This window comes from Lepus europaeus, chromosome 9 (genome assembly GCF_033115175.1).
Source record: "Lepus europaeus isolate LE1 chromosome 9, mLepTim1.pri, whole genome shotgun sequence".
Lineage (NCBI taxonomy): Eukaryota > Metazoa > Chordata > Mammalia > Lagomorpha > Leporidae > Lepus > Lepus europaeus.
In genome coordinates, this window is record NC_084835.1 from 30,827,466 (window position 1) to 30,853,136 (window position 25,671).

Here is a 25,671-nt window from a genome sequence, read left to right on the forward strand (position 1 = left end):
GTTCCTGGCTCCTGGCTCTGGATTGGCCCAACCCAGGCAATTGCAGTCACCTGGGTAGTGAACCAGTGGATAGAAGATCTCTTTCCGTCTCTTCCTGTGTCACTCTTTCAAAGAAATAAATATATCTTTTTTTTTTTTTTTTTTGACAGGCAGAGTGGACAGTGAGAGAGAGAGACAGAGAGAAAGGTCTTCCTTTGCCGTTGGTTCACCCTCCAATGGCCGCCGCGGTAGCGCGCTGCGGCCGGCGCACCGCGCTGTTCCGATGGCATGAGCCAGGTGCTTATCCTGGTCTCCCATGGGGTGCAGAGCCCAAACACTTGGGCCATCCTCCACTGCACTCCCTGGCCACAGCAGAGAGCTGGCCTGGAAGAGGGGCAACCGGGACAGGATCGGTGCCCCAACCGGGACTAGAACCCGGTGTGCCGGCGCCGCAAGGCAGAGGATTAGCCTGTTGAGCCACGGCGCCGGCAAGAAATAAATATATCTTTAAAGAAATGTTTTTAAATCAAACCAAACCAAACCAGTGGCAGGGATCCACAGATGTTGGGGACGGTAAGATCCCAAGCAGCTGTAAAAATGGACCCTGCCTTCCGACACTATGGTAAATGTTAGAGTTTTTTATGTTGTCCCAAGAGGATTTTTCCCCCACTAACAGAAAAGTACTAGCTGTAAGTTTTCATGAAAGACAAGCAGTTACTTATTGCAGCAGCTGCCCAGAGAGATTCTTTGATGTCCATTTTCATAAACTTTAACCCAGATGTACTCTGAATATTTGGACTGAATATTTGGAGAAAGGAACCAAGTCACTGTAACCTGCTCTTTTTTTTTTTTCCAAAGAGTTACAGAGAGTGGTAGAGACAGAGAGAGTTCTTCCATTCACTGGTTCACTCCCCGAGATGGCCACAACACCGGAGCTGCGCCAATCTGAAGCCAGGAGCCAGGAGCTTCTTCTGGGTCTCCCATGTGGGTGCAGGGGCCCAAGGACTTGGACCATCTTCTACTGCTTTCCCAGGCCATAGCAGAGAGCTGGATCGGAAGAGGAGCAGCCAGGACTAGAACCGGCGCCCATATGGGATGCCAGTGCTTCAGGACAGGGCACTAACCCACTGCGCCACTGCGCCGGCCCCCCGTAACTTGCTCTTCAAGCTTCCTCCTTCCCTTGCACTGTACTCAGGAACAGTGTGGCCTATAGACGAGCAGCCAGGATGCTGCGAGCACACGTGCCAATTCCAGGGCTGCCAAATCCTTGTTTGTGGCCTCTGGCACAACGACACAATTCCTGGGCCTCACAATCTCAAAAATGAGGATGCAGAAAGTCCCTTCCATAACGATTATGGCCAGAAGACGAGATCACTTAGTGCAGGACCCAGCCATGCTAACCTTCAGAGATTGTCACCATGACTTCCTCTCTGCTGTCCACATCATAGGAATGATCTCTATTGCCTTTGGCCACATTTTCAAATCCACCCCATTGCATGGGCACACACCCTTACCAAAGGCATACCTGAGCACCCTGGCAGCGGTTTGCCACAGCCTCTATCCTGGCTCAGCCAAAGGTTGGACCAGTAATAGCCCTTCTGAACCTCGCTTTCCACATCTGTAAAATGGGGATAAATCAGACCTTTGGCCTGGCACTTGGAAAGCCTGCATCCAATACCACAGTGCCTGGGTTCAGGTCCCAGTTCTGCTGATTCCAGCTTCCTGCTGGTCCATGCTCTGAGGGGGACTCCAGATTGAGTTCCTAGCTCCTGACTTTGGCCTGTCCCAGCCCTAGCCAGCATGGGAACTGGGGAGTAAATCAGCAGATGCAAACAGTCTTCCTGCCTCCTGAATAAATTAAAAAACTGGAATTTTTTAAAATGGGGACAGTTATGGCCAGTGCCACGACTCACTAGGCTAATCCTCTGCCTGTGGCGCCAGAACCCCGGGTTCTAGTCCCAGCTAGGGCGTTGGATTCTGTCCCAGTTACTCCTCTTCCAGTCCAGCTCTCTGCTGTGGCCCGGGTAGGCAGTGGAGGATGGCCCAAGTCCCTGGGCCCTGCACCTGCATGGGAGACCAGGAGGAAGCACTTGGCTCCTGGCTTTGGATCAGCGCAGCGCGCCAGCCGTAGTGGCCATTTAGGGGGTGAACCAACGGAAGGAAGATCTTTCTCTCTGTCTCTCTCTCACTGTCTAACTCTGCCTGTAAAAAAAAAAAAAAGCGGGGGGCGGGGGGACAGTTAGATCTCTCACCTCCAAGGGCAGCTGTGAAGATAAATGAGGTAGGTGTAAAGCACTTGGCACCCAAACATCAGCTCCCAGAAATAAGAGGAAATGACAGAGAGCTGGGAGGGAGAAGAAACCACAAGGTAGAAAGACAAGCAGCCTCCTGCATGAGCATGACCAGGAAAAAGGACACACCGGGGCCAGGAGGCAAGACGTTGTCCCAATTTCTCCTTCCGGTGATGCACACTGCTTCCTGCGAAGATGCTGTTTACCACTCCTCAGCTTTACTGAGGGCTCCCAAAAAAGCACAGGTTGCAGGACCTCAGCACAGCAACACAGCTCAGGGACGCGCGAGAACGAACAAGGACAGAAGGAAATTCCAGTTTTCAGAATCTGTTATGCTCCTGGGACCCACAATTCAGGCCATGTACTTCTCAGGAAATGTAGTCTGTCCTTGCGGGTTCTCTTTTAATGTTTATTCTTACTTATCTACTTGAAAGGCAGCATAGGAGAGAGGGATGGAAGGAGGGACAGAGATCTTCTATACATTAGTTCACTCCCTAAAATGACTTCAACCAGGGCTGGGCCAGGTTGAAACCAGGAGAAGGAACTCCATGCAGGTCTCCCAAGTGGCGCCCAAGCATTTGAGCCATTATGTGTCGCCTCCCAGGATGCACTGGTGAAACGTGAGATTGCAAGTGGATTAGTCAGCACGCAACTAGACACTCACATGTGGGATGTAGGCGTCCCAAGTGGTGGCTTAACCCACTGTGCCACAGCACCTGCTCATCCTTGCAGTTTCTTACTGCTGGTCCTCTTCTGGACACCAGCAGTGACTAGGCCAGGCCAAGCGCCAGCAGGGCTCCGCATGTACCACCCAACTCAGGTCACCACCCTGAGAAGTAGAGCCTTTGGCCCATTCTGCAGATCAGAAACCGAGGACCAGAATCTTTCAGTCACAGGGTCGCACTGACTGCTGAAGCTGCTGCACACCAAGAAGCTGAGTCACAGGGCATGGGTCAGCCCGGAGCTGGGGGAGGCAGTCTGCTGGAAGAATGAACAGGTGTCTCTTTTTTCTGTTTGAATGACAGGCAATTTAGATGTGGCTCCAAAATCTAAGCAGCTTTTTAAAAATTCTTGAAAAGATAAAGCATACCTACCTGTTCTGTGAATCAAATTTCTTCTGGACATCAATAACCAAGTGGCAGCAGGGAGGCCTCCTGTGGCCACACAGGTAACAGATAACCGCCCCTAAAAGATGAAGGAAGTCATTCAGGGTCTAAGGCTTGAGAAGCAGGAAAGATACTCTGAAATAAGGAAACACTAGTCTTAAAAACAAAACATTTTATTTCAATGCAGAAATTCTAGAGTACAAAACCATTTTGCAAACGTTAGCTGTGATCTACAACACTTCACAAACTTCTGTACAAATCAATGAAGGCGTTTATGTAAAAACTGTCAAAACACAGCATGCTGCTCCTGTCAACCAGGGCTCACTGTCCCACCAGACCCCAGCACAGACTTAACAATGAGGCACACAAGGACGCCAGTCCTGCCGCGTTCCACAGGTTTCCCCACAAGGACTCAGTGCGAACTTTAGCAGTGAAAAGGACAATCTTTTCCAAACAGTGAAAATCAGTTACTCGCTAAATGAACACATCTGGTTTTCAACAAAAGGTTTCTGCTGCTGTCCAGACTCTCCATGCTTTTTTCGTGACAGGAAAAAAAAATCATTCTTTATAACAGATAAGCACAAGCTAGGGTAATCCAAGGGCGACACTTCTGTATCCCTCGGGCTGCCCCTTGGCATCCTCTCGGCTGCCGTCTTGCAGGATCTGAACACCTGACATGCCGTCGGCTGTCAGACTTTTCTGAGGGGGCAAAGCCCAGTGCTTGGTCAACTCTGAGCCAAGGCTCAGGCTCTTTAAGTCACAGAACATGTTCTGGAGGCATCTGTGGTCCCAGTTACAATTTCTGGGAGGCACCAAAGGCCAGGAGGGAAGACGACTGGCCAAACTCCTCCAGGGTCCTCCCGGGGTAGGGGTGGGGGTGGATTCTACTGCAGTGAAGTAGCCTTCCAACGGGAAGGTGGCACTGAGCAACTTCCTGTCGTCACCTCACCAGTGGTTAAACTGCAGTTGGCACCATTTAAAGATCTCGTGAGTCACTACATAAAGGCAACATGGAGAGAGAGGTAAAAATAGACTCCGAACCTGGGGGCGGGGTAGCCGCCACACCGAGGGTGAGCGCTGGTCTTGCAGCAGCTGAGGAGTGACACGAAACCTATCAGGAATGAGCACCAAAGTGTCTGACCTCAGCCCCCGCGACAAAGCGACTCTCACCAACAAGGGAAAAAGCCAGGTGGCAGCAGTGGGGTAATTCTCAGAATTAATATATGCCCTGCACCATGTTTTAAAAGTGGCATTATGTGTTTAAGTGGTAAGAAGATCTGGGCACCGAAGAAATTCCCTGTAATCCTCACCCTGAGCTTGGCCTTCTCAAGGCACCGACGTGAATTAAGGCACCGAGGTTCTGTTTGGGCAACTAAACGGAGTGTGGCGCTGAGAAACCGAAGAGCAGCGAAGTTATTAAGCCCCTGCCAAACAAGAGCCTCAAAGAATGATCTAAGTGGGGGGGGGGGGGGATTATTTATCACCGAAATGAAAACACCAGGGGGATGACTTCACCGTGGCTTCCAACCGCACGGAAGGTGACCAGCTGTTCTTTCTCCACTGCAGCCGGAACAAAAGGAAGCCGGCTTGAATTTCTGTAAGGAAGATGCACGAAGAACTATCTGATCAGACTCCCATCCACAGCCGTATGTCTGGAATAATTCAGACACAGCCCCGTCGGACACCACGGAGGGCACACGCTAGGTCATCTACACTTTCCCCAGCCCTCAAATCCTGAAATTGGAACCAAAGCTATTGGCTTACCGGCAGACTTCCTTTTGTTTATTTTCACCCTGAGGCTGGAAAGGAGGTGATATGGCAAGGATGACTCCAACCCGCCCCCCCCCCCCCCCAGGACTCCTGGTATCTCCACATCAGGAAAAGCTTTTTTCTCTACACCCTTTCACGCCTCCCCAGCAGTCAGTTCAGATCCTGTACAACAGAAGGTAACACAAACACCTGGCCCTAGTGGAGGCTAGCAGATTCCCTGCCTTGCTCCCCACAAATGACTATTTTCCTAATTGCATCTTGGCCTACACTCAGAACTGCACACCATCTAAGAAAACAGTTATCCTAAACTGTGAATCAATCTGATTTTGAAATTAACAGCTGGCTTGCCTTTCTCTGAAGATAACTATGAAATCTAAGAAGCAATCAAAACATTTCAAATATACTTAGGATCGCATCAAATTCCTTTGGCGGGAGGACAGGGGAAAGAAAAGGTCTGGCTACTGGATGCATTTAGCAGGAGCATTTCTGGGGGGCACCAGACATCTGTAATTACCACGGATGTCGTTTGCTCCTCATCTTAAAAAGCAGAGGTCATGGACAGGCACCTTTGTGGGCCAGGTCAGGTCTGTGTGTGCTGTGGGGCCTGTTCAAATTCTTAAAACATTCAGTTGCTGTGGTTGCCCCTCCACAAATCCATGTTATTTATTCCCCATTGTGAGGTATTTAGAGGGTGGGAACTTAATCAGGCAATGACATCTGGAGTTGGGGGGAGGAGGACGATAGGAGGTAATCAGGATTTTATAAGATCATCAGGGTGGGACTTCCTTGACTGAATATTTGTGGCTTCCTGGGGAAGTGGAGGAAGACACTGACCAGGTAAAACACACACACACACACACACACCTCTCACCACATTATACTCTGCATTGCCTCTGGACTCTGCCAGCCAGGTGGCCAACTCTACATGTTGACCTTCAGACCCATGAAGTAAAATAAACCTCTTTTTCTTATAACTTACCCAGTCTGTGGTAGTATTAGCAATAGAAAACAAACTAATACAACTGTAATCTTTTTTAAAAACCACAATTTTTTCATTTAAATGTAAAAGATTCTTAACTTCTCTTAAAAAATGGGAAGATTAGGAAATACTACACAGCCACAATCAGTTGGAATAGTTGTCCCCTGTAAGCTGGATGGGAGCTCTTCGGTTTGCCACAGTCACCACCATTCCTTATTGCCTCTCTGACACTGAGAAGGTATAACATTGCCATGAGATTTTCCTATACCTGACCTGATGTGCTGGTACTCACTGAAGGCAAAAGGTCTGCTAATTAAGACTAGCAGTCTTTAAATAATACACAGAATCACTGGTAACCTTCACATTGCTATTATCTCTCTCCAGCAAAGACAAAAAGAATAATTCTTCTCTTGTTACTAGAGCCAAATTAGTGTTGAGAAGTTACAGACTTTGTTTTGGAAGGGGGTTCTATCACTTCTCCCCCTCGGCCAGAGCTATGGCATAGCAGGTAAAGCTGCCACCTGCAGTGCCAGCATTCCCCTATGGGCACCAGTTTGAGTCCTGGCTGCTCCACTTCCAATCCAGCTCCTTGCTACGGCCTGGGAAAGCAGTGGAAGAAGGCCCAAGTCCTTGGGCCCCTGCACCTGTGTGGAAAACCCGGAAGAAGCTCCTGGCTCCAGATGGGCCCAGCTCGGGCTGTTGCAGCCATTTGGGGAGTGAGTCAGTGGATGGAAGTCCTCTCTCTCTCTCTCTCTCTACCTCTCCTTCTTTCTGTGTGTAACTCTGCCTTTCAAATAAATAAATAGATTTTTGCTCAACTCCGAAAAAAGAAAAAAGCTCTTAAACTCCTAAAACCCTCATTTCTGGAGGGACAGTTCTCCTGTTTATTTTATATGTATGTCAGAGGACCCAAGACCAGGAGTTGGTTATAAAAAAAAAACTAACTAGCTCGTGGGTGTGAAGTTCCAAGAATGAACTCTGATGAAGGGACACACACTTAACTACTCGTAATTTACTACATATCGATCCCAATGATGTTATCTTTGTCAAAGACAGTTTTTCAAACTTCACTGGGGCCGTATTCACTTACTGTCAACCAAAAACCAGCTCGGACTTCATGGCCTGATTTCATTTTTGGCTCAAAATACAATTTCTTGGCTGGGTCCCCACCTGCACATCTAGGCCTGCACTAAAGTGAGTTCTGATTCTTCCTGGTGACCAGTGTCATCCGAAGGTTCAAGACGAAGGCCTCCAGAGACTCTGCAGCACGCAGCTGAGCCGGCCCTCTGCCGTGTGGGCAGCCTTCAGGAGAAGAGCACACCTTCACTTGGGCAAGCATCGGGCAAGGCTGGCTGTGGCAGGTGCCACCCCGTCCGAGGGATCAAGCTGCGAGCTCCCCATTACGCTACCAGCAGGCTCTTTGGTTTCCTGGTACCCTGGACTCACCCTGGTTTCCTCCCTACAGGACACCTTCTAACTTCACCACACAAACCTTTTCTTCTCAGGATCAAAGTCTTTCACTGAGATCATCCCTACTGTCTAATTCCTGCTTCCCCAATATTTTAAAGCCTGGGAGACTTGGCAGAACATTTTTTTGAATTCCATGTTATCATTTCCATTCTCTGGGACAACTTCTGAGACCAAAAAATAAAATTAAAAAAAAAAGCAGCTATGTTTAAATCAGATGTTTTGCCTTAATCTACAAGACAACTATTTCTATTTCTACCTCCCCATTCTGCACGAATGAAGCACAACTAGGAAGCTGGACTTAACTTGCTGAGTTTGGCAATCACACTGCAGTTTCATTATTTGGCATGGTAGAGTTTGAGACTGTCGGTTAGAAACACTAATAAGTATCCAAACCTTAAATCCAAACCAAAACATCACCTGATTTTTGGACCAGCACACTCTTTGTCTCTTCCATTTTCATTGTCTCTTCCATTTTCATTACAAGTGAGTTCACCAGCCAGCACTCTGCCCACACCCTTGGGGTCCAGTTAGTGGGTCTGCCCACTGGGTCCTGGAAGCTACTTTCTCACATGCAAAGCTGAATACTGGCCTAAAAGTGGCTCCTACTGGCTCCCTCAGGACATGAAAGCCCTCTTAAAGAGAAACCTGCTCATGCTCTTCCCAGTGCATTCTGCTACGTTTGCAAACCTCCTTCACAGAACGGATGCCCAGGAGGAAATGGCGCGGTGACCAGCTGTGAGCAGGAGCTCTGCCCTCGTCCCAGACTCCAGGGGGACAACACGTCGCATGTCTCCTGTGACAAGATGCCTGGTTTTATGGGGAGACAGTCTTGCAGCTCCCTGGCTCTCCCTCAGAGCAGCTGCAGGAAATTTGATGCCGGAGAACAGACAAGCACATTCTTCTAAGAAGCTGCCAGCTGCCTTTTCAGAGCAGGGAGTAGGGCTTTAGAATTCAAAATACACACAAACCTCATCTTCCCGGCAAGGGTACAAGCCTTGCTTCCCCACCTGCCTAGCAAGAATCTGGGAAGGGCAGTCCTGTCCAGGCCACCTCCCTCCCTGCCTCAGGATGCTTCTCAACACCCTCTTCATGCAGGTCCTGTTTGATGAGGCAGTGAGAACCATGGTCCCGGGTCTCAACAAAGTGTCAAAATACAACAGCACCTACAGAAAAGGTGGAGCAAGATGCTGCAGCTGCTCCAGCACATGGGCAGGGCAAGGCTTTCCACAGGGGACATAAGACATCATTGCCACTTGCTGATCAACAAACAGGATGAGGACAATTCTTTTCCTTTGGAAACTGAAATTCTATGGAGAAGGCACTCACAAAAACAGAACATTTACTTTGGTGGCAGTCTCCTTTCCACCCCCCTAAACAGACATTTGTTGCTAATCAAAACCAGGTCGGCAGATTCGCTGGCCACCACCTCCACATACTGCTCAAGTCTGGTGAATTCTGCTACCTAATACTCAGAATCCAGCTTTACACCAGAAGGCCAACCAAACCACAACTTCCAATAATGCAGCCCAGCTGGATATAGGTCTCTTAAAATAAACTTCCAGACACCCACATCTGAGATACACACAACAAACATAAGCCAGGGAGACTTGGCCAGCAGCGCTGGCACCTGCATGATGCCTACTCAGACCAAGAGGAGGCGCTGTGTGCTGTGGGTCTGGTGCCTCCTGCATGTCGACCAACCCCTCTCCGATGAACCGGTCCAGATGGTCGGCCTGGCCCTGGGGCCCCCACCTCAGCCAGCCACGCCACCCAGCAATACAAAAGGACAGTTTTATAAAAGGTGACTGTACATTCAGTTACATTTTTGCCCTTTGACTCAAAGCGTATTTAACATGCATGGCATAGTCAGTTCCACGCCAACACAGGACAGGAACATCATCTGCAATATAACACAGGTTCCAGGTAGACCAGCACGTGATTTCTGTGTCTCAGGATACACAAAGTGCTTCTTCCGCAAAGCATTTCAAATCAAAGTAGCCAACAGGCAGAGGGCACAAAGTTCAGCAGAGTCTGAATGATCAGTGCAGATATTCTCCTGTTTCTCTTTACATGTTTCCTCTCTCCATCCCAGAACAGGCTCTGGTCCAAGGCCTGACCTAGTGTGGCAAGCTGCTGTCAGACCACAGACACGCCTTGCAGAGTTCCATAGGGATTTAGAAAACTGGACACTTTGACAAGCTATTTGGTAGAGTGTTGGAACAAAGGGGAGCAAGTATTGGCCAGAACTTCACTCCAAATATCCTTGGATGAGACCTCAGCTCCAGCAGGCCACGCAACCAGAGAAGAACTGAGGAACCAGTTAAAGTGGCAATGCTTAGATTCCTCCATTTCGTTACAAAGGGGCCACCGCGTGAAATTCATCAGTGTAGATATGGCAGCCAAGTTCTGCTTTGCATGCCCCAGAGGCCAGGAGCTTGGAAGGAAGAGCAGGCGGCTCCTCCTCACCTATGGAGAGAAGAGAAGACAAAGCCACACAGTCATTGCATTTCACTGGACAGGCACTCATGCCACTGCATGGCTGGCCTATGGGCTTTCAATATATGAGGCAGTCATTCCAAACAGCTCAGGATGGAGCACTCTACACCTCTTAACAGCTTCTAATCTCCAAGGTGAGGCCAGAAGAGACCTTCCTTGAAGATCAAGGGTTTGTGTGCATAATTCCAACTAATTACAGGCATGGCAGGGAGCAGTCTGAGATGGCATCCTGTGGGGGCTTTCTGGGAAAGCGAGCCCTCCTGCACAGCATTCTTCCCCTACCTAGGGCCCTGTGCTGAGTTAGGATGGAGAGAAGACTGCTCCAGCGAACCCCAGGCTCAACAAATGCGGATTCAAATGGAAGAGCAGTGGGTAGTAGGCACTGCAGACCCTTATTCAACACACCCGGGACCTGATGTGTTTTGGAATTCAGCTATTTTTGGAACTGAGAAAGAAAACATAATACACATCTAGTGTGTTAACATCGCTTGCAGGGTCTCAGCAGCTCACCGTACTTTTCCATCATTTCTGCAGCTCAAACATGTGGTTAGTCCCAATACCTTGGATCAAGTTTATCAAAGGAGCTGGGTTACTTCCTATCAGGTTTCACTGCCCAATGAGGAAGCACCAGAATAACGGGGTGGGGGTGGGGTGGGGGAAGGGCTTGAATGGATTTCAGAAGCGTGGCCAAAGGCTGAGGCCAGTATCAGGGAGCCTTACCCAGGCCCGATGAGGAGGACACGCTCTCGGTCAGCGAAGACGTTTCTGTCTGGTCAGCCGAGAGTCCCTCCATCAGAGGCAGGGACAGCTCCGATGAGGGCACGGACGAGTCGTAGATGCCAGAGTCCCGCGGCATGTCCGAGGGGCTGCCGCCTTTCACCGGGTGCAGCAGGGGCTGCAGGGAGGCGCCGCCGTCGGTGGCTGGCCGGGCCTCCATGTCTTCGTCCAGGCTCTCCTGGTGCGAGTCTGCCGGCCCGGTTGCCCCAAGGGCTGCCGACTCAGCCTTTACGCAGAAGTCGCTCTCAGGGCCTGGTTTGCCCACAACATCGTTTAAAACCAAGCCCGAGTCGAACTTCTCCAGGACGGGCTCCCGATAGCGCAGTGGGGGCGGATGGAAGGGGACGAACTGCTTCTCAAACCAGTCGGGCTCCTCGTCAATAAACTGGTGCATGTTGCAAATGGCGACGTACAGGGAGCGGCCCGCCTTACTCCGGAAGTAGTTCCTTCTGCTGCCGGGTCCCGGATGCTGCGCCGGCTCCTGCAGCCCATGGTCTCGGGAGTGCAGGTGGGAACAGAGCTGTGGAAGGTTGTCCATGAGTTTGTACTTGGTACTCAGGTCCAGGACGCCGGGGACATCTCCCTCGCAGGAATAGTCGAAGTAAACGGCAATGTACTTGCTGAGCGCTCCGGAGGAGCTCTGCTTGGCCTGGCGGAGCTTCTCGGCTATGGCGGACACGGCCACCAGGAAGAGCTCCCCCTTCCCGGAGCCTCGGCCACTTCCTTTGTGTTTGTAGTTCTTCTTGTCCACGAAGTACTTCATGCCTTTGGAACACACCACGATGATGAACTGTGCCTCGTGGATCTTCTGGATGACCCATTCCCGCTGCCCCTCTCTGCAGAGGCTCAAGTCTTCCCACAGGTCCAGAACCACCTGCCCAGGGGACAAGGAACGTCACTCAGCACACACAACAGTCAGGAAGAAGCATCGAGTAATAGGAAGCAAAGTGTTAGATAGAGGTCAGGGCGCGGGTCCCTGAACCATTATAAGCATGACTGTGTGCAGGCTCTGGGTTACTGGGCACCAGGGAACAGCTAGTATTCCATTGATGGTCACACACCAGGCCTCCCAAGGGCATGCCTCCCACAGCTTATTTTAGCATCCTGTGAGGTCATTAGCATTCCCACCATACAAGCCCTTCAACCCAAAGGGAGATCTGGGAGGGACGCTGGGTGGGGGGAGTCCCTGACAAAGGGGTGGGAAGTAGGCACTTGTGACCTCTCAGGGGGTTTCACCTTCTTCAGGCCCCTTTCATCTGATTCTGCTCCAAACACTTCTTGCTTATTGTGTTGGCATCTTTTCTTCTGTAGTTCAGAAACTACTTCCCCATGGCCATGACCAAACATGGCAGCCACAGTCCCTCACAGAAGAAGGGCATGCTGAAATGACTTTGTTCCCTTCTTTCGCTCTAAGATGTTACCCAGGGTAAGATAGTCCTTAATATACATCCATTTGTTGAAAATAACCCTGAGTCACCTTATACAAGGGCACTTCCAAAAGTTTATTAAGGGGCCAGCACTGTGGTGTAGTAAAGGTAAAGCTACCACCTGCTGCACTGGGCACCCACATGAGTTCAATTTGAGTTCTAGCTGCTCCTCTTTCTATCTATCTCTCTGCTAATGTGCCTGGGGAAGCAGGAGAAGATGGTCCAAGTCTTTGGGCCCCTACACACAAGTGGGAGACCCAAATGGATGTCCTGGCAGCTGGCTTTGGTCTGGTCCAGGCCTGGTAGTTGCAGCCATTTGGGGAGTGAACCAGGGGATAAAAGGCCTCTCTCTTTCTCTCTGCCTTTGCCTCTCTCTGTCTGTAACTCTGACTTCCAAATAATACAAATCTTTTTTAAAAAAAGAAGTTTATGGAAAATGAAATAAAAAGTAAGTTTACTTTGGTGCAAAAAATTTACAAAAGCCCTGCATAGTTTTTTCTTAATTTGCATGGATTTCAAAATTGTTTTTGCGACAAATGAAACTTACCTCTTGAATTTCATTGTCCACAAATTTTGTGAAGTTTATGTAGATGAAACACTTAAAAACTGTTCCAACGTTTGACCCAGCAATTCTATTTCCAGGCATCTTTCCTTAATAAGTCATCAGAAAAAGAGCACTATTGTACTCCCAAGATGTTTAACAACTTGAATTAACTCAGTTTTGGTGAGTCAATATTATGGATTTTACCCTGCTATTTAAAATTACAGTTTACGAAGAACTGCTAATAGTGGAGAAAAAGTATTAAGTGAAGAGAGTCGCTCCAATCTGCCCACAAAGCAAAACTGTATGTGTAGGTTCGTCCTAGAGAAAGGCTGGACGAGAGTGCAACAAATATTAACTGCGGTTCTTCTTTCTCCAGGTTGGTATTACAGGCAATTTTTAAATCTGTCATCGGGTTCTGGTTTCTACATTTTCTACAGTAAACATTACACTCAGAAATGTTAGACTGTTTTCCCCAGAGGCTAATTACTTGCAAAACAGAACACAATGGGCCCATCTGTGGTATCTGAAGACAGTGCGTGTCACCCCCTGCAGTCTGCAGTTGTTGTTCCAGTGGGTGCTGATCTGCCAAGGTCAGTGCTTTCTCACAGATGGAAGCCGGACTAGACTTGTAAATATGCTTTATTGACACCAGGGGGCAGCCTCGCCCCACGGAGGGATTCTCAGAGCCACCACTAGGAGGTTTCACCTCACAAATTAATTCCCAATTACAATTACTGAACAGTTAGTGCATTTGTAAGAAACAGGGTGTGTGCCTTTCAGACTCCACTCTAAGAATTAACATTATGACATCATAGAAAAGCTATATATTAACAGCTTAAGAAAGCAACTGAGAAACCAGAGAAGACAATTTGGGCCCTTGACACAGTACTGCTGTCTGAGGGCTCCTTCCTACCCCTGGTTCTCTCTGCCCACTGCCCTCCCCCGGCATGGCCAGTTTCTCTCTTTCCATTCCTTTACGCCAGCCAATGGCCAAACAACCTCACCTTCCCTCCAATGGCGGCCCCATTCCGCATTCCCCTCCTTAGCAAAGAACTGTCTAAACTCACTGCTTTACCCGTCACTCTCCGACCCTACAAGGGGACCTCTTTCCTGAACACTCTCTGGGATGTCTTGAGTGACCCCCGTGCCAGCTGCATATTCCTGTGGCAGCTGCTGTAAGCTACCTCCTGCCACATGGGCGCCACTCAAGGCTTTTAAGCAGGCATGGTCAAGTATTATGACATTTAGTGCTGGTGATGGCAGGGCAGCCTGGATGAGCACCAGACTACCTCCAGGGCTGGTGCTGTGGTGCAGCAGGTAAAGCTGCCACCTGCATTGCCAGCATCCCATGTGAGTACCAGCTCAAATCCTGACTGTTCCACTTCTGATCCAGTACCCTGCTGATGTGCCTGCGAAAGCAGCAGAGGAGGGCCCACGTGCTTGGCCCCTGCTCCCATATAGGAGACCTGGAATAAGCTCCTGGCTTCAGCCTGGCCCAGTCTTGGCCATAACAGCCATTTGGGTAGGGAATCAGTAGACAGAATATCTCTCTGTCTCTTTGTAACTCTGCCTTTCAAATAAACAAAATAAATCTTCAAATAAAAAAAAAAGGGAGGGGTCTCCAATTTGCAAATGGTGGCAATAGTCAAGGTCAGGTGTCACCACAACCAGCCTGGAGGAGAAGCGAGGGCAGCAAGGAGAGTACCAGAGTGAAAGAAGTGACTTGAGATGCCGCACCTCACAGCCGCAGAAGTCCTGGAGAAAGTAGGCGAAACACTGGACGACATTCATGTGATTCTGGCCGTCTTTACTGGAGTAGCAGAGGAAGACCTTCGGCCGTGGCCGGAGCCGCTCTCTGGGGAGAGCCGTGGTGTACGTCGAAGACTCCGAGCTCTCCTCATCCAAATGTGAATATATGTTTTCTAGATGAGAAAAGACAGGGCTGATAGCTATCTGCGAGCAACACTTCGTCCTGTTCCCTAACACCAGGAATCCCAAGCTATCTTCAAGAAATAGCAGGGGGCTGGTGCCGCAGCTCTAGGCTAATCCTCCACCTGAGGCGCCAGCAACCCTGGTTCTAGTCCCAGTTGGGGCGCCAGATTCTGTCCTGGTTGCCCCTCTTCCAGTCCAGCTCTCTGCTGTAGCCTGGGAGTGCAGTGGAGGATGGCCCAAGTGCTTGGGCCCTGCACCTGCATGGGAGACCAGGAGGAAGCACCTGGCTCCTGGCTTCAGATCGGTGCAGTGCACCGGCCACAGCGGTCATTTAGGGGGTGAACCAACGGAAGGAAGACCTTTCTCTCTGTCTTTCTCTCTTCTCTCTCTCACTGTCTTACTCTGCCTGTCAAAAAAGAAAAAAAAGAAAAGAAAAGAAAAGAAAGAGCGAGCAGGGGACACTTCTGCCTGGAGCAGCCCTGAGCCCCCAGCTCTGTCGCACCTTGGGTCACCATGGTGAATGGCACAGCTGGTTTCTACAGTCAAAAATTGCTCCTATCTTCCAACTGACCTTGGATAAGCTGAGAAATGCAGCACAGGACACGCAGGTCGGCAGCCAGCAGTGCCAGGTGCACCTCCTGTGACTAAGCATCAGCAGGGTTCCTAAAGTTTTTATTGGGGTCTAACTTACAAAGGTAAAGTGCCCGAACCTTCAGGTCACCTTGTGGTGGGTTTTATGGTAAGCAGACACCTGGGTGACCCCCACCCAGCTCCCTCGCAAGGTTCTCTTTTGACACCCGAGACGTCCTTTATGCTTTTCAGTGTATTATGCTGAGCTCGAGAATGGAATTATGCCTGTCCCTTCAGTGGTTCCTGAGGGTAGAAAGCCAAATATTTGGATCCAGGGAAGCACGGCATCCAGGAAACTAACCAGAGTTCTACAGGAACCAGGAGCCCCCAGTCTCACTGTGCTGGCAGAGGCCCAGGCCTGCGCCTTCTGGGGTGGGGAGAAGGGGCAGGCGAGGGAGTGTGGCAGACACACAAAGAGATACCTTGTTGCTTCTTGCGGCACATCACAGTGAAGAGGGTTGCAAATGCCGAAATGACGACCAGCGGCACTGTAATGGCCACGGCCCTGATGGGCCCCGCCCACGGGGAGTGCACTGGGAGATTTCAGGGGGGGGGGGGGAGAAAAACCGCTTTTAGACTTTAGTATCAGAACACATTCAAAGATTAACACCTTTTTTTTTTTTGTTTCTTTTCAAGCATAAGCCACATGACAGGTTATCTGGGACCCCATTGCCACCTTTCTCAGAGAGCTGGGGTGGCAACTTTCAAAGGATTCAGCAGCTCATTTTTAAAGGATTGCAGGCAATGATTCAACAGTCAAGAGTCTGCTGGCACTGTAAATACCTCGGAGTGAGGAAACCTCTCCTCCCACTTTTCTTCCAAGGACAATTGACTGTTTATTTGGTCTCCAGCCACACACACCACGCTGGCTTTGATCTTCCAGGCATCAACACCAGGGTGGAAGGAAAGTCAGATTTGATGGAACATCATGTAAGAGAGAGGAGCCGACTTTGTTTTTATAAATCATCAAGTCCAGAAAGCAGCAGATACCTTGGTGAGCACGCAGGGGAGAGCCAACATTTCAAGCAGAACAATTCTTACCTGGCTTTAGGGCATAATGCATCACTTTTCTTGTTGTGTTAGTGTCATCTACCAGCTGCAAAACAGAGGATGCTGTGTTATTTTTCTTCAAAGGGATAGCACTTCAACAAATTATGTCAACCAGAAAATGGGGAAAACTGACAGTTTCACTTGTTTTTCCTTTAGTGGGAAGCGAGGGGTCAGTGGGACACCATGGAGGAGAACGGCTGAGCTAAGAGCGAGGCTGGAGCCCATGTTCATTTACCAGGCAGAGACAGCTCATCTCCACTCCGCCAACTCAAAACTGGAAACTCCATCAGGTTTCCTTTCATGAATCCAAAGGTTGTTTATGCACTGAAGAATGCAGCCAGCGAGTCCCACATTCTAACAACCCTCAGTTAAACTGGCAATCCTCCCACTGACTTCAGTGGGTGTGCTTGCAGGAGGTGTGTCTATCCAAAGGCACACACTGCTGCCAGGGAATGCAAGAAGTAGCTGTTTCTACCAAAATGTGAAGACACACTGGATGTCTATGATATAGTGGGGCCATGGACCAACTGTGAACTTTCTTTTCTATTTTCCTTTTACTCCAAGATTTGAGGCCCCAGCTTGACACAGGAAAAGTCATCACAGAAAGGAGAAGAATCATATTTGCATGATTTTTGCCATGGTGCGAAGAACAGCATGAAAAATCCGGGAGAAGTATATGCCGACAAGACTTTGTTTTGCTATTCTAATACTAAAACACAACGTTTTTAAAGCTAAAATTTTCAAAAGTTATCTTTGTAGTTGAAGGAATACAGAAAATTTAAATAATGGATTATAGGGAGTATGTGGTTCCACAGTTACCTGAAATATTTAAGTGAAAAGATGAAGTATCGATCATGTCTAAACTCTTTTAAAAAGTATGGAAAACCATGAAAGCACACAACTGTGCACATATTCATGGCTTGGACTGTTCATGTTGAAAACAGCATTCTACATGAAGTGGATACGTTCAGTGAAATTAATAGGGCTTTCTTGAGTTCTATATATATCTATATACCTCAATGATATAATCCCCTGGAGAAACATTCTGAAGGAGGCAGCTGGTTGTCTCTGTATTTTGTTCCTGCAAAGAAGCAAACAACAAGTTCACAATTCTCTTCTGTGAAGAAGGTCACCAGGGCTTCTCCTCTGGAGCTGAAGCAGACCTGCCATCAGTCTCAGCTGGCCTTAGCCCACAATGTGATTAGACGGGGAGTAACTGTATTGAACTACCACATCTTATCTGAACTTCGCTAGGATAAAAGTTCCAGGGGAGCCCAGGACCCCCAGTCATATTCTATGCTTAGCTGGTAGTACCCTCAGCAGGAATATTTGCTTTAAAAACAAAGAAATCAGTTAGGATACCCTTTGTTTAATAAAAAAAAGGACAAGGGAAGACATTAAGTCTGTGTTTGCACATGCTTTATTTGCCATCACTTTAACATTTACCATTGTTAGAAGGTCAGTGGTAGAGGTGAGAGGTGGCAGGAAAACAAAAGTATGACAGAGCTCCGGCAGGAGCACACCTAGGGAGGGTCCTGGACCTCTGCCACCACAACCCAACAGCCTGAGTGTTTGCAGTCCTGTGAGCTTTCCCTTCCTCTGATAACCACCAGTGCAAGAACTTGGTTACTGAGCTCCTCTGTTTAACCTTGGCCTTGTGTAGAAAACCAGGAGCCACTGAATCGCTAGTGGCTTGGTGCTAAAGTTCTAGAAACTGTGACCTTGAGCCAGCCAGGTAACTCCCCCCATGGAGCCTCAGTTTCCCCATCTGTGAAGTGAGAACAGTAGAAGCCTGTGTTTCAGGCAAGGATTCAGGGGCTTAAAGCTCCAGGGCCTGCCATACAGTGAACACCCGATAAATGTACAAAATACAGCACAGCAAACATTTCATTCTTCTGATGCCCTGCCACATTTCCACCAGGCTTCATCACCACCAGGCAAGCTGGGATGCAGGTAACTGGGGAGTGAGAGATCACGGCCAGAGGGCCCTGAGACACATCCAGTGATGACAGCCTAAACCAGCAAAGCCTGATGCACACATTCAAGCCACCCAAAACCCAAGGGTCAGTATTTATGTTTTACATATATTTTCTAATTCTCTGAACTTTCAAACAGCTTTTAAATTTTATTTCATTTTTTATTTAATTGAACAGAGAAGAAGGAGACAGAGACAGATGGACAGAAATCCCATTCCCTGATTCACTTCCCAAATGCTAGCAACGGCCATGTAGATGGCAGAGATCTAATCCCTTGAGCCATCATCTGCTGCCTCATAGGGTACACACTGGTAGGAAGCTGGAATCTGGAGCTAGAGGATGGAACTCAGGCGTCCCAGTATGGAATGCTGGCATTTTAACTGGGATTTCAGTGCGAGGCCAAACGCTTCCCCCCAAGGAGTTACTTTAAAATACACTGGGGCAAGAGGCAGGGTGGGAGGTGCCAAGGACGGGGAGGAGGGGCATGGTGGCATGGCTCAGCAAGTTAAGCCACTGCTTTCCAAGCTGGCATCCCACAGTGGAGTGCCAGTTCGAGTCCTGGCTGCTCCACTTCTAATCCAGCTTCCTGCTAATGTGCTCGGGAAGACAGTGGCCAACTGCCCAAGTGCTTGGACTCTGCACCCATGTAGGAGACTGGTATGGAGTTCCTGGCTTCTGGTTTTGGCTTAGGCCAGTCTCAGCTGTTATAGCCATGTGGAGAATGAACCAACAGATGCAAGATCTCTCTACCTCTCTTTCTGTCTCTCCCTGTCACTCTGCCTTTCAAATACATAAATCTTTTAAAACACACACACACACACACACACAGAGCATTCCTTTGGGCACACCCAGCAGCTCACCTGCTTACAGGTCTTTCGTTTGAAGGGGCCTTCATGCTTTAGCTTGTAATGAAGATAGAAGAAACGGAAGCCAAAGCTGTGTGGCGCGTGGTCGAAGGACACCTGCATGTCTGCACCATGCTGGGTGATGTTCAGGTTCCGAGGCTTCCAGACTGGGAGGAAGAAGGAGCACAATGAGCACCCAAAGGCTGCCCAGCACCAGGCTGGTGGCAAGGGTTGGACACGTGACAGCTAAGGACAGCTCTACTCACAGGGTTTGCAGGCCAGGTTGTCCGGCTGTAGCAACAGGTCACAGGCTATTAGGAGGGAAACATATTTGTCAACACTGAGCGAGTCCAACATTTTCCTCATCCCCCAAGTCAGTGAAATATAAACATACCAGGGCCGGGTGCTGCTGGACAGGGTATAAAATATATCAACTCAACCATGATTTTCCCTATGGTCAAAGTTCTATCTCAGGACTATTTACATGGCAGAACAGAACAACACGAATGCTGTTTCTGCCACGTAAATGGAGACTGGGTGTCAAGTCGTCCATATGTTTAAAGTCTGTCAGGATTTCAAGGCTGGCAGGGAAGGGCAGTGGAAGTGTGCTGGTGCCTCTAAGAGGCAGAGGCTGTCGCGGCTGTAAATAGATGTGAGGCCAGCCCCTGCCCCGCTGCGGAGGTGTTGAGGCACCAGAGAATTCTGGAGTGGTTCTGGAACCTGTCACGGCGCTATTTTAACCTCCTCCCACGTCCTCATTTAAATTCCTTTTGATGGACTCTAAAAACATGGCATGCGGGATTCTCCCAGGCTGCAGTGTCCGTGCTAAAAACCAGGTGCCAAAAGAGCAAGCTTTGAGACAGGATTTTGAACACAGTAAAAAGACAGTGAGAGAGCTGAACAAGGAGTCCAGCGGGCCGGGCGGCTCACCCTGGGAGAGATTTCTGGGACGTGTTATGCAATGTCAAGAAAATCGAAGGCAGCGTGGAAGCCACAATGCCCTGAAGTAGCGAAAAATGGCTGCTGTTCCAGGAACACATCCCCTGTCTCTGCCTCACTCCTGAAATTATGGCACTTTTGATCTAGACAAGGCTTGCAAAAACACATTCTTTGAATCTCCTATCTGGTGGCTGTGCACAAAACATCCAGAGCTGTCCTAAGATGCCGGTGGACTTTGCCCTGTGGAATCTTACTGGCATTAAGAAAAGGAAACTCAGTCTTAGAAAATAACTCTGCTGCGGGGCCGGCGCCGTAGCTCACTTGGTTAATCCTCCACCTGCGGCGCCAGCATCCCATATGGGTGCCGGGTTCTAGTCCTGGTTGCTCCTCTTCCAGTCCAGCTCTCTGCTGTGGCCCAGGAGTGCAGTGGAGGATGGCCCAAGTCCTTGGGCCCCTGCACCCACACGGGAGACCAGGAGGAAGCACCTGGCTCCTGGCTTCGGATCGGCGCAGCGCCAGCCGTAGCGGCCATTTGGGGAGTGAACCAACGGAAGGAAGACCTTTCTCTCTCTCTCTCTCACTGTCTAACTCTATCAGCAAATAAATTAAAAAGAAAAAAAAAAAACAGATAGAAAACAGCCACAGTAAGAACACAGCCCAGGGAAATATTGGCTTGGGCTGTGGCAGGGAACAAAGATGCCAGAGAGCGAGGACCCCGAGCACACAGCAGAGGACAGCGTGTCGGATTTGACGGGCAACAGAGCAGCCAGGGCCTCTGACTCCGGGCACTCGAATGCACAGGATGGTAGGAGGCAGCGGCCGCAGGCTTCAGAGCGACCGCCCCATCCCATCTGCAGCAGCGGTGCAAGGAGATGACAGAGCCACCATGCACACGACAGACAGAAAAGGTGGGCGGCTGGCAACTCCTTATCTGATTTCCGGGCTGCGACACGGGCTCCACCAGCCCCCAGCCCCTCTAAGCAGGACTCCACATGTAAGAAGTAGGCATGGCAGGACCAAGGTCTCTGTGGGGCTGTTGCAGGGGTAAACTGAATACTGCGAAAGTACTTAGAACAAGGCGCATAGAAGTCCAATAAATCAAACTTTCCAGAAATAATTTCAAGGATATTGCTTCATTTGCTTAATTTGATCTTAAATGATCTACCCTAAAATCAACTTATACTTTTTATTCCTGTGATTTCTGAAATTATATTGTTTTGAATCATGGATGTCTTGATGTGGTCAAAAAAAAATAAAATAAAATAAAAATCAACTGTCAGGTCTGTAATGGAGCAAACCAGGAGTGGCTGCCTCTGGTTAGATCAGCAGCGCCTGACTGTAGCCGTAATCCTCAAAAGTGCTTTTCTGGACGCTTTTCTCCTTGCTAAGCTCGCTTCATGCCAGGACCTGGTGTGCTGCTGACCAGCTCTCTGCAGAGAACTCCTCACACAGAGCAGCCCCGCCGTGGGAACCAGGCAGGGAAGGCCATGCTCACCTCGGGTTCTGAAGAAGAAAGGGTGGTAATTGCTTTCGTTTTTAATGGAAGGAAAAGGGACAATCTTTACAAAGTAATCCGTTTCAAATTTCATGTTCAGGAAAGGCTGAGATTCCATTCCCTAAAAGGGAACAAAAACACACACGACGTCACGGAGAAACTGCCGGTTCCCTCCACCTCCCCGCGAGACCTCTGCTCCTACACACACCCACCGGCGCTCAGACACAATTCCGGAGCCAGGGGTCGCGCCCCTGGGAAGCAGGTAGTCAGGTCTACTATCTGTACCAAGTTTGGGTTCGGATCCCTAGCTAAGAGAATACAGCACTGTGTGTTCTTTGGCAAGGTCGCCACGGCTTGTTAATACAGGGCAGGGTGGGGGTGGTGAGCCCACTGACACCCTTCAGGGCTGCCGGGACAGGTAACCCGAGAGGGGTGTTTACTACAAAAGGTTCCCCCGGACTGTGAAGGAGACTGGCAGTGTGGCCACGCCGCCTTCTCGCCCACAGCCCCTCCGGCTCCAATTTCAGACTCTCAGAAAGCGCATTCAGACCCCAGCCCGATGGCGCGTCTTCGGGAGCATGGTCCCTACGTGCGACTTACGGTTCTTCTGAAGCTACTGTTGAGCTGCTTCGGGTCCTTGAGAAACAGCTGCTGGCACTGTCTTCCTTCCGACTTCAGCTCCTCCAGGATTACCCGAAAGCCTCTGAGGAATTCGATGCCTAAGCAAAGCAGAACACGTTTATGCAAAGCAGAGCTAATGACTTCTAGACTCTCGCCTTCCTCGAGATGACAGTCCTTGTCACACCAGAGTGCAAAGACTTCCGACACTGGCCAGGACACCTGAGTCTACAGGACGGGCAAGCAGACTCTGCCTCCTCCTGAACAGACCAGCTACCTGTCTCTGGGTCACCACTTCTACCTGGTTAATCTCTAACCCAGCCAAGCACTCCACAAATATCCATCGCCTCTGAGGCATGAGGGGGTCAAATCTTCACAGCCACATCACGATGGGCCAGGCCAGTCTGCCATGGATGCTGTAGTTATCAGCCAGGTCTTCACCAGGATCCCTCCGGCTGATGGGGATTCCCACGGCTGACTGGGGCATTTCCCCAAACCACATTTCCACTTTAAGTTTTAGCATGGTATTTCTGGGGCCCGTTTCACAGAGCAATGTATGAAATTCTCAGCAAAACGTGTGTCTGCATCCAAGAGGTTCCCAGGCTCTGTGACTTGTGAAGTGGTTCCTGGCTTTAATCATTCCTGAGAGGCAGACACCCAAGGGCTACCCAGCATGCACTCTCCTTCCAGCCCCCAGAGGTCCCCAGACACCCCGGCTCAGCCTCGCACAACCTGAGCAGTGCCCCGACCCCCACCGCCCCAGCGCCCCACGGCCCAGCCGCTGCACATCCGAGTAGATGCTTTCAAAAGGATTAGGCTCCGGTGGCCACAAGAGCCAGCGCGGGGCCCTGTATCCCATGGAGACTGGAGTGGCCCAGCTGCAGCTGGAGATCCTCACAGCCGGCCTCAATGGGCACCAGATCGATTTCACATTCTTTCTCCACACCAGACAAGGAGACATTTTCAACCCGTCCCCTCCCAAGGCAAAAAAATAATTACACAGGATGCAATTAACCAGGTGGGAACATTATTGATGGCAAAGGCCAGGGAAATCCTTCTCTCCCAAATGGGTCCTCCAATCCTGTAATTATTTGATGAAGAGCACATACTTCACGGTGGGTAGGGCCGTGCAGCCGCAATCAGGCCTTCACAGTGTGCAGGATCAGAGTGCTACAGTGCCACGTTGTGTTTCAATTACAAAGTCTCCTGGGGGGAGGTGGGGGAAACCAGCGGCCCCCCAACCGGGGATTCAGATGGGACAGCAGGACACAAACTCTCCAGCAGGTCTCTCACGGACTTGCCTTTTGAGATCCAAAAGTAATAATAATAATAATGATAGTTTTTTTGAGCACATGCTTAGTATTTATATTTAACTTATGCAATGTTCCCAGAAGTACTGTTGAACAAAAGCCAAGTGATTAATGTAATTAAAGGCCATATATGTCTCACAATTACATAAAAAGTCATCAGCTGAGGTGGGTGAGTCTAGTCCTTATTTTTATTTAAATGTTTACCTATTGGGGCTGGCTTAGTAGGGTAAGCCTCCGCCTGCGGCAATGGCATCCCACATGGGCACCAGCTCGTGTTCCAGCTGCTCCTCTTCCAACCCAGTTCTCTGCTTGTAGTCTGAGAAATCAGTGGAAGATGACCCAAATCCTTGGGCCCCTGTACCCATGTGGGAGACCCACATGAAGCTCCTGGTTTTGGACTGGCTCAGCTCTGGCCATTGTGGCCATTTGGGTAGGACCTCTCTCTCTGCCTCTCCCTCTCTCAGAACTCTGCCGCTCAAATACGAAAATCTTTCAAAAAAAAAAGTTTCTGCAGTTATTTTCATGGACTTGAAAGGCAGAGCAACAGAGACAAACAGGGAGGAAGGAAGAGGGGAAAGGAGAAAGACAAAGACATCTTCCATCCACTGACTCACTCCCCTACATGCCCACAATAGCCCGGATTGGGTCAGGCCAAAGTCAGGAGCTCGAACACCATCCGGGTCTCCCACATGGATGGCAGCAAACCAAGCACTTAAGTTATCATCTGCTGCCTCCCAGAATGCATTAGCAGGAAGCTAGGTCAAGCTGGATTGGAAGCAGAGCAGGTAAGACTCAGACATGAGATGTGGTTATCCCACGCATTGGTTGATCCTGCTGCGCTATGCCCCAAGTCCTGATTTTTTTTTAATGCTTATTTATTCTGATGTAGTTGAAAGGCAGAGCAACTGAGAAAGAGACAGAGACTGATCTTCCTTCACTGGTTCACTCTCCAAACACCTGCAACAGCCAGGGCTGCATCAGACCAAAGCGGAGCCCAGAACTCCATCTGCGTCTCTGAGGTGAGGGGCAGGGAACCGTGCACTTTTGCTGCCCTCCCAGGATGCATCAGCAGGAGGCTGGTTTGGAAGCCGAACAGCCAGGACTTGAGCCAGGCATGCTAATAGGTGGTGCAGGTATCCCAAGCAACGGCTTAAGCTGCTGCACCACAGGACCTTGCTCCAGGGCTTACTTTTCAAAGGCAGCCCTAGAAATCACTCCAACAAATCCTGGGCTGGGACAGAGGCAGCCAATGTAATTCCCATCTCAACACTATTAACACCTCGTAGTTACATAATGGCCAGCAATTTTAGAGAGCAGCTTCCCATGAAGCAACTCATTTGCACTTTCTCCCATCATTTCAGCTTATTAAATCCTCCTCACAACCACAGGAGAAAGGTGTTATTATCCCAATTCACAGATGAAGGAACTGAGGCTTAAGGGAAACTGACCGACTTGCCCAGGGTCTCCCAGAAATGAAACTCCAGAAGCACCTGGCCCTCAGCCAGTGTTGTTATCTGCCCCACCTCTGGCCCCCCCACCTACACACACACACACACACACACACCCCCATACATATGCTTTTCTGCCTTCTAAGGAACCTGTCCACCGTCCCCAGCCTACCAATGATCGTCCAGGAACACCATAGCCTCTTGCCCTCAGTCACCTGTGTGGTTTCTACCCTCAACTCAGACCCTGGCCTTCTTTCCGATGAGGGAGCCTGCAAGGCATCAGACCCACTCCTTAACCATTTAGGCTTACACAGAATGACTACTTCCCTTTTATCCACAGAGAAGGTTTTTATCTTTAAATGTTAAGATAATATTATTTTTGGAAAACCAACTGGGTTCAGACCCACAAGTATGCATGGGGCGAAGTGAGCCAGGCCCACAGGTGCGTTCCAACCTCCGGCTCCAGCAATCTGGTTCTTTTGCGATGCATCCTGTTCAGCTGGAGAAATCCAGACTTTATCTGACTTCTCTCTTGGTCGGGGTTTTCCAAGCCCGGGTGGCGGTGTGGAAAGGCAGGCCCACGGACCAG

General features: G+C 49.6%; 1 protein-coding gene across 1 annotated transcript in view; it reads right to left on the bottom strand.

The window, feature by feature from the left end:
• Window positions 1-5,250: 5,250 nt before the first annotated feature.
• The window catches only part of IL17RD (interleukin 17 receptor D), a 76,033-nt gene continuing 55,612 nt past the window's right edge, over window positions 5,251-25,671 (bottom strand). The window contains exons 4-13 of the mRNA XM_062201121.1: window positions 22,307-22,425; window positions 21,707-21,827; window positions 19,539-19,583; window positions 19,288-19,439; window positions 17,467-17,532; window positions 16,443-16,497; window positions 15,824-15,934; window positions 14,577-14,761; window positions 10,812-11,742; window positions 5,251-10,061 (exon numbers count right to left, since the gene is read on the bottom strand). Coding sequence (XP_062057105.1) covers window positions 9,949-10,061; window positions 10,812-11,742; window positions 14,577-14,761; window positions 15,824-15,934; window positions 16,443-16,497; window positions 17,467-17,532; window positions 19,288-19,439; window positions 19,539-19,583; window positions 21,707-21,824 — 1,776 coding nt within the window. The 5' untranslated portion in view covers window positions 21,825-21,827; window positions 22,307-22,425 and the 3' untranslated portion in view covers window positions 5,251-9,948. The remainder of the gene's footprint in view (window positions 10,062-10,811; window positions 11,743-14,576; window positions 14,762-15,823; window positions 15,935-16,442; window positions 16,498-17,466; window positions 17,533-19,287; window positions 19,440-19,538; window positions 19,584-21,706; window positions 21,828-22,306; window positions 22,426-25,671) is intronic.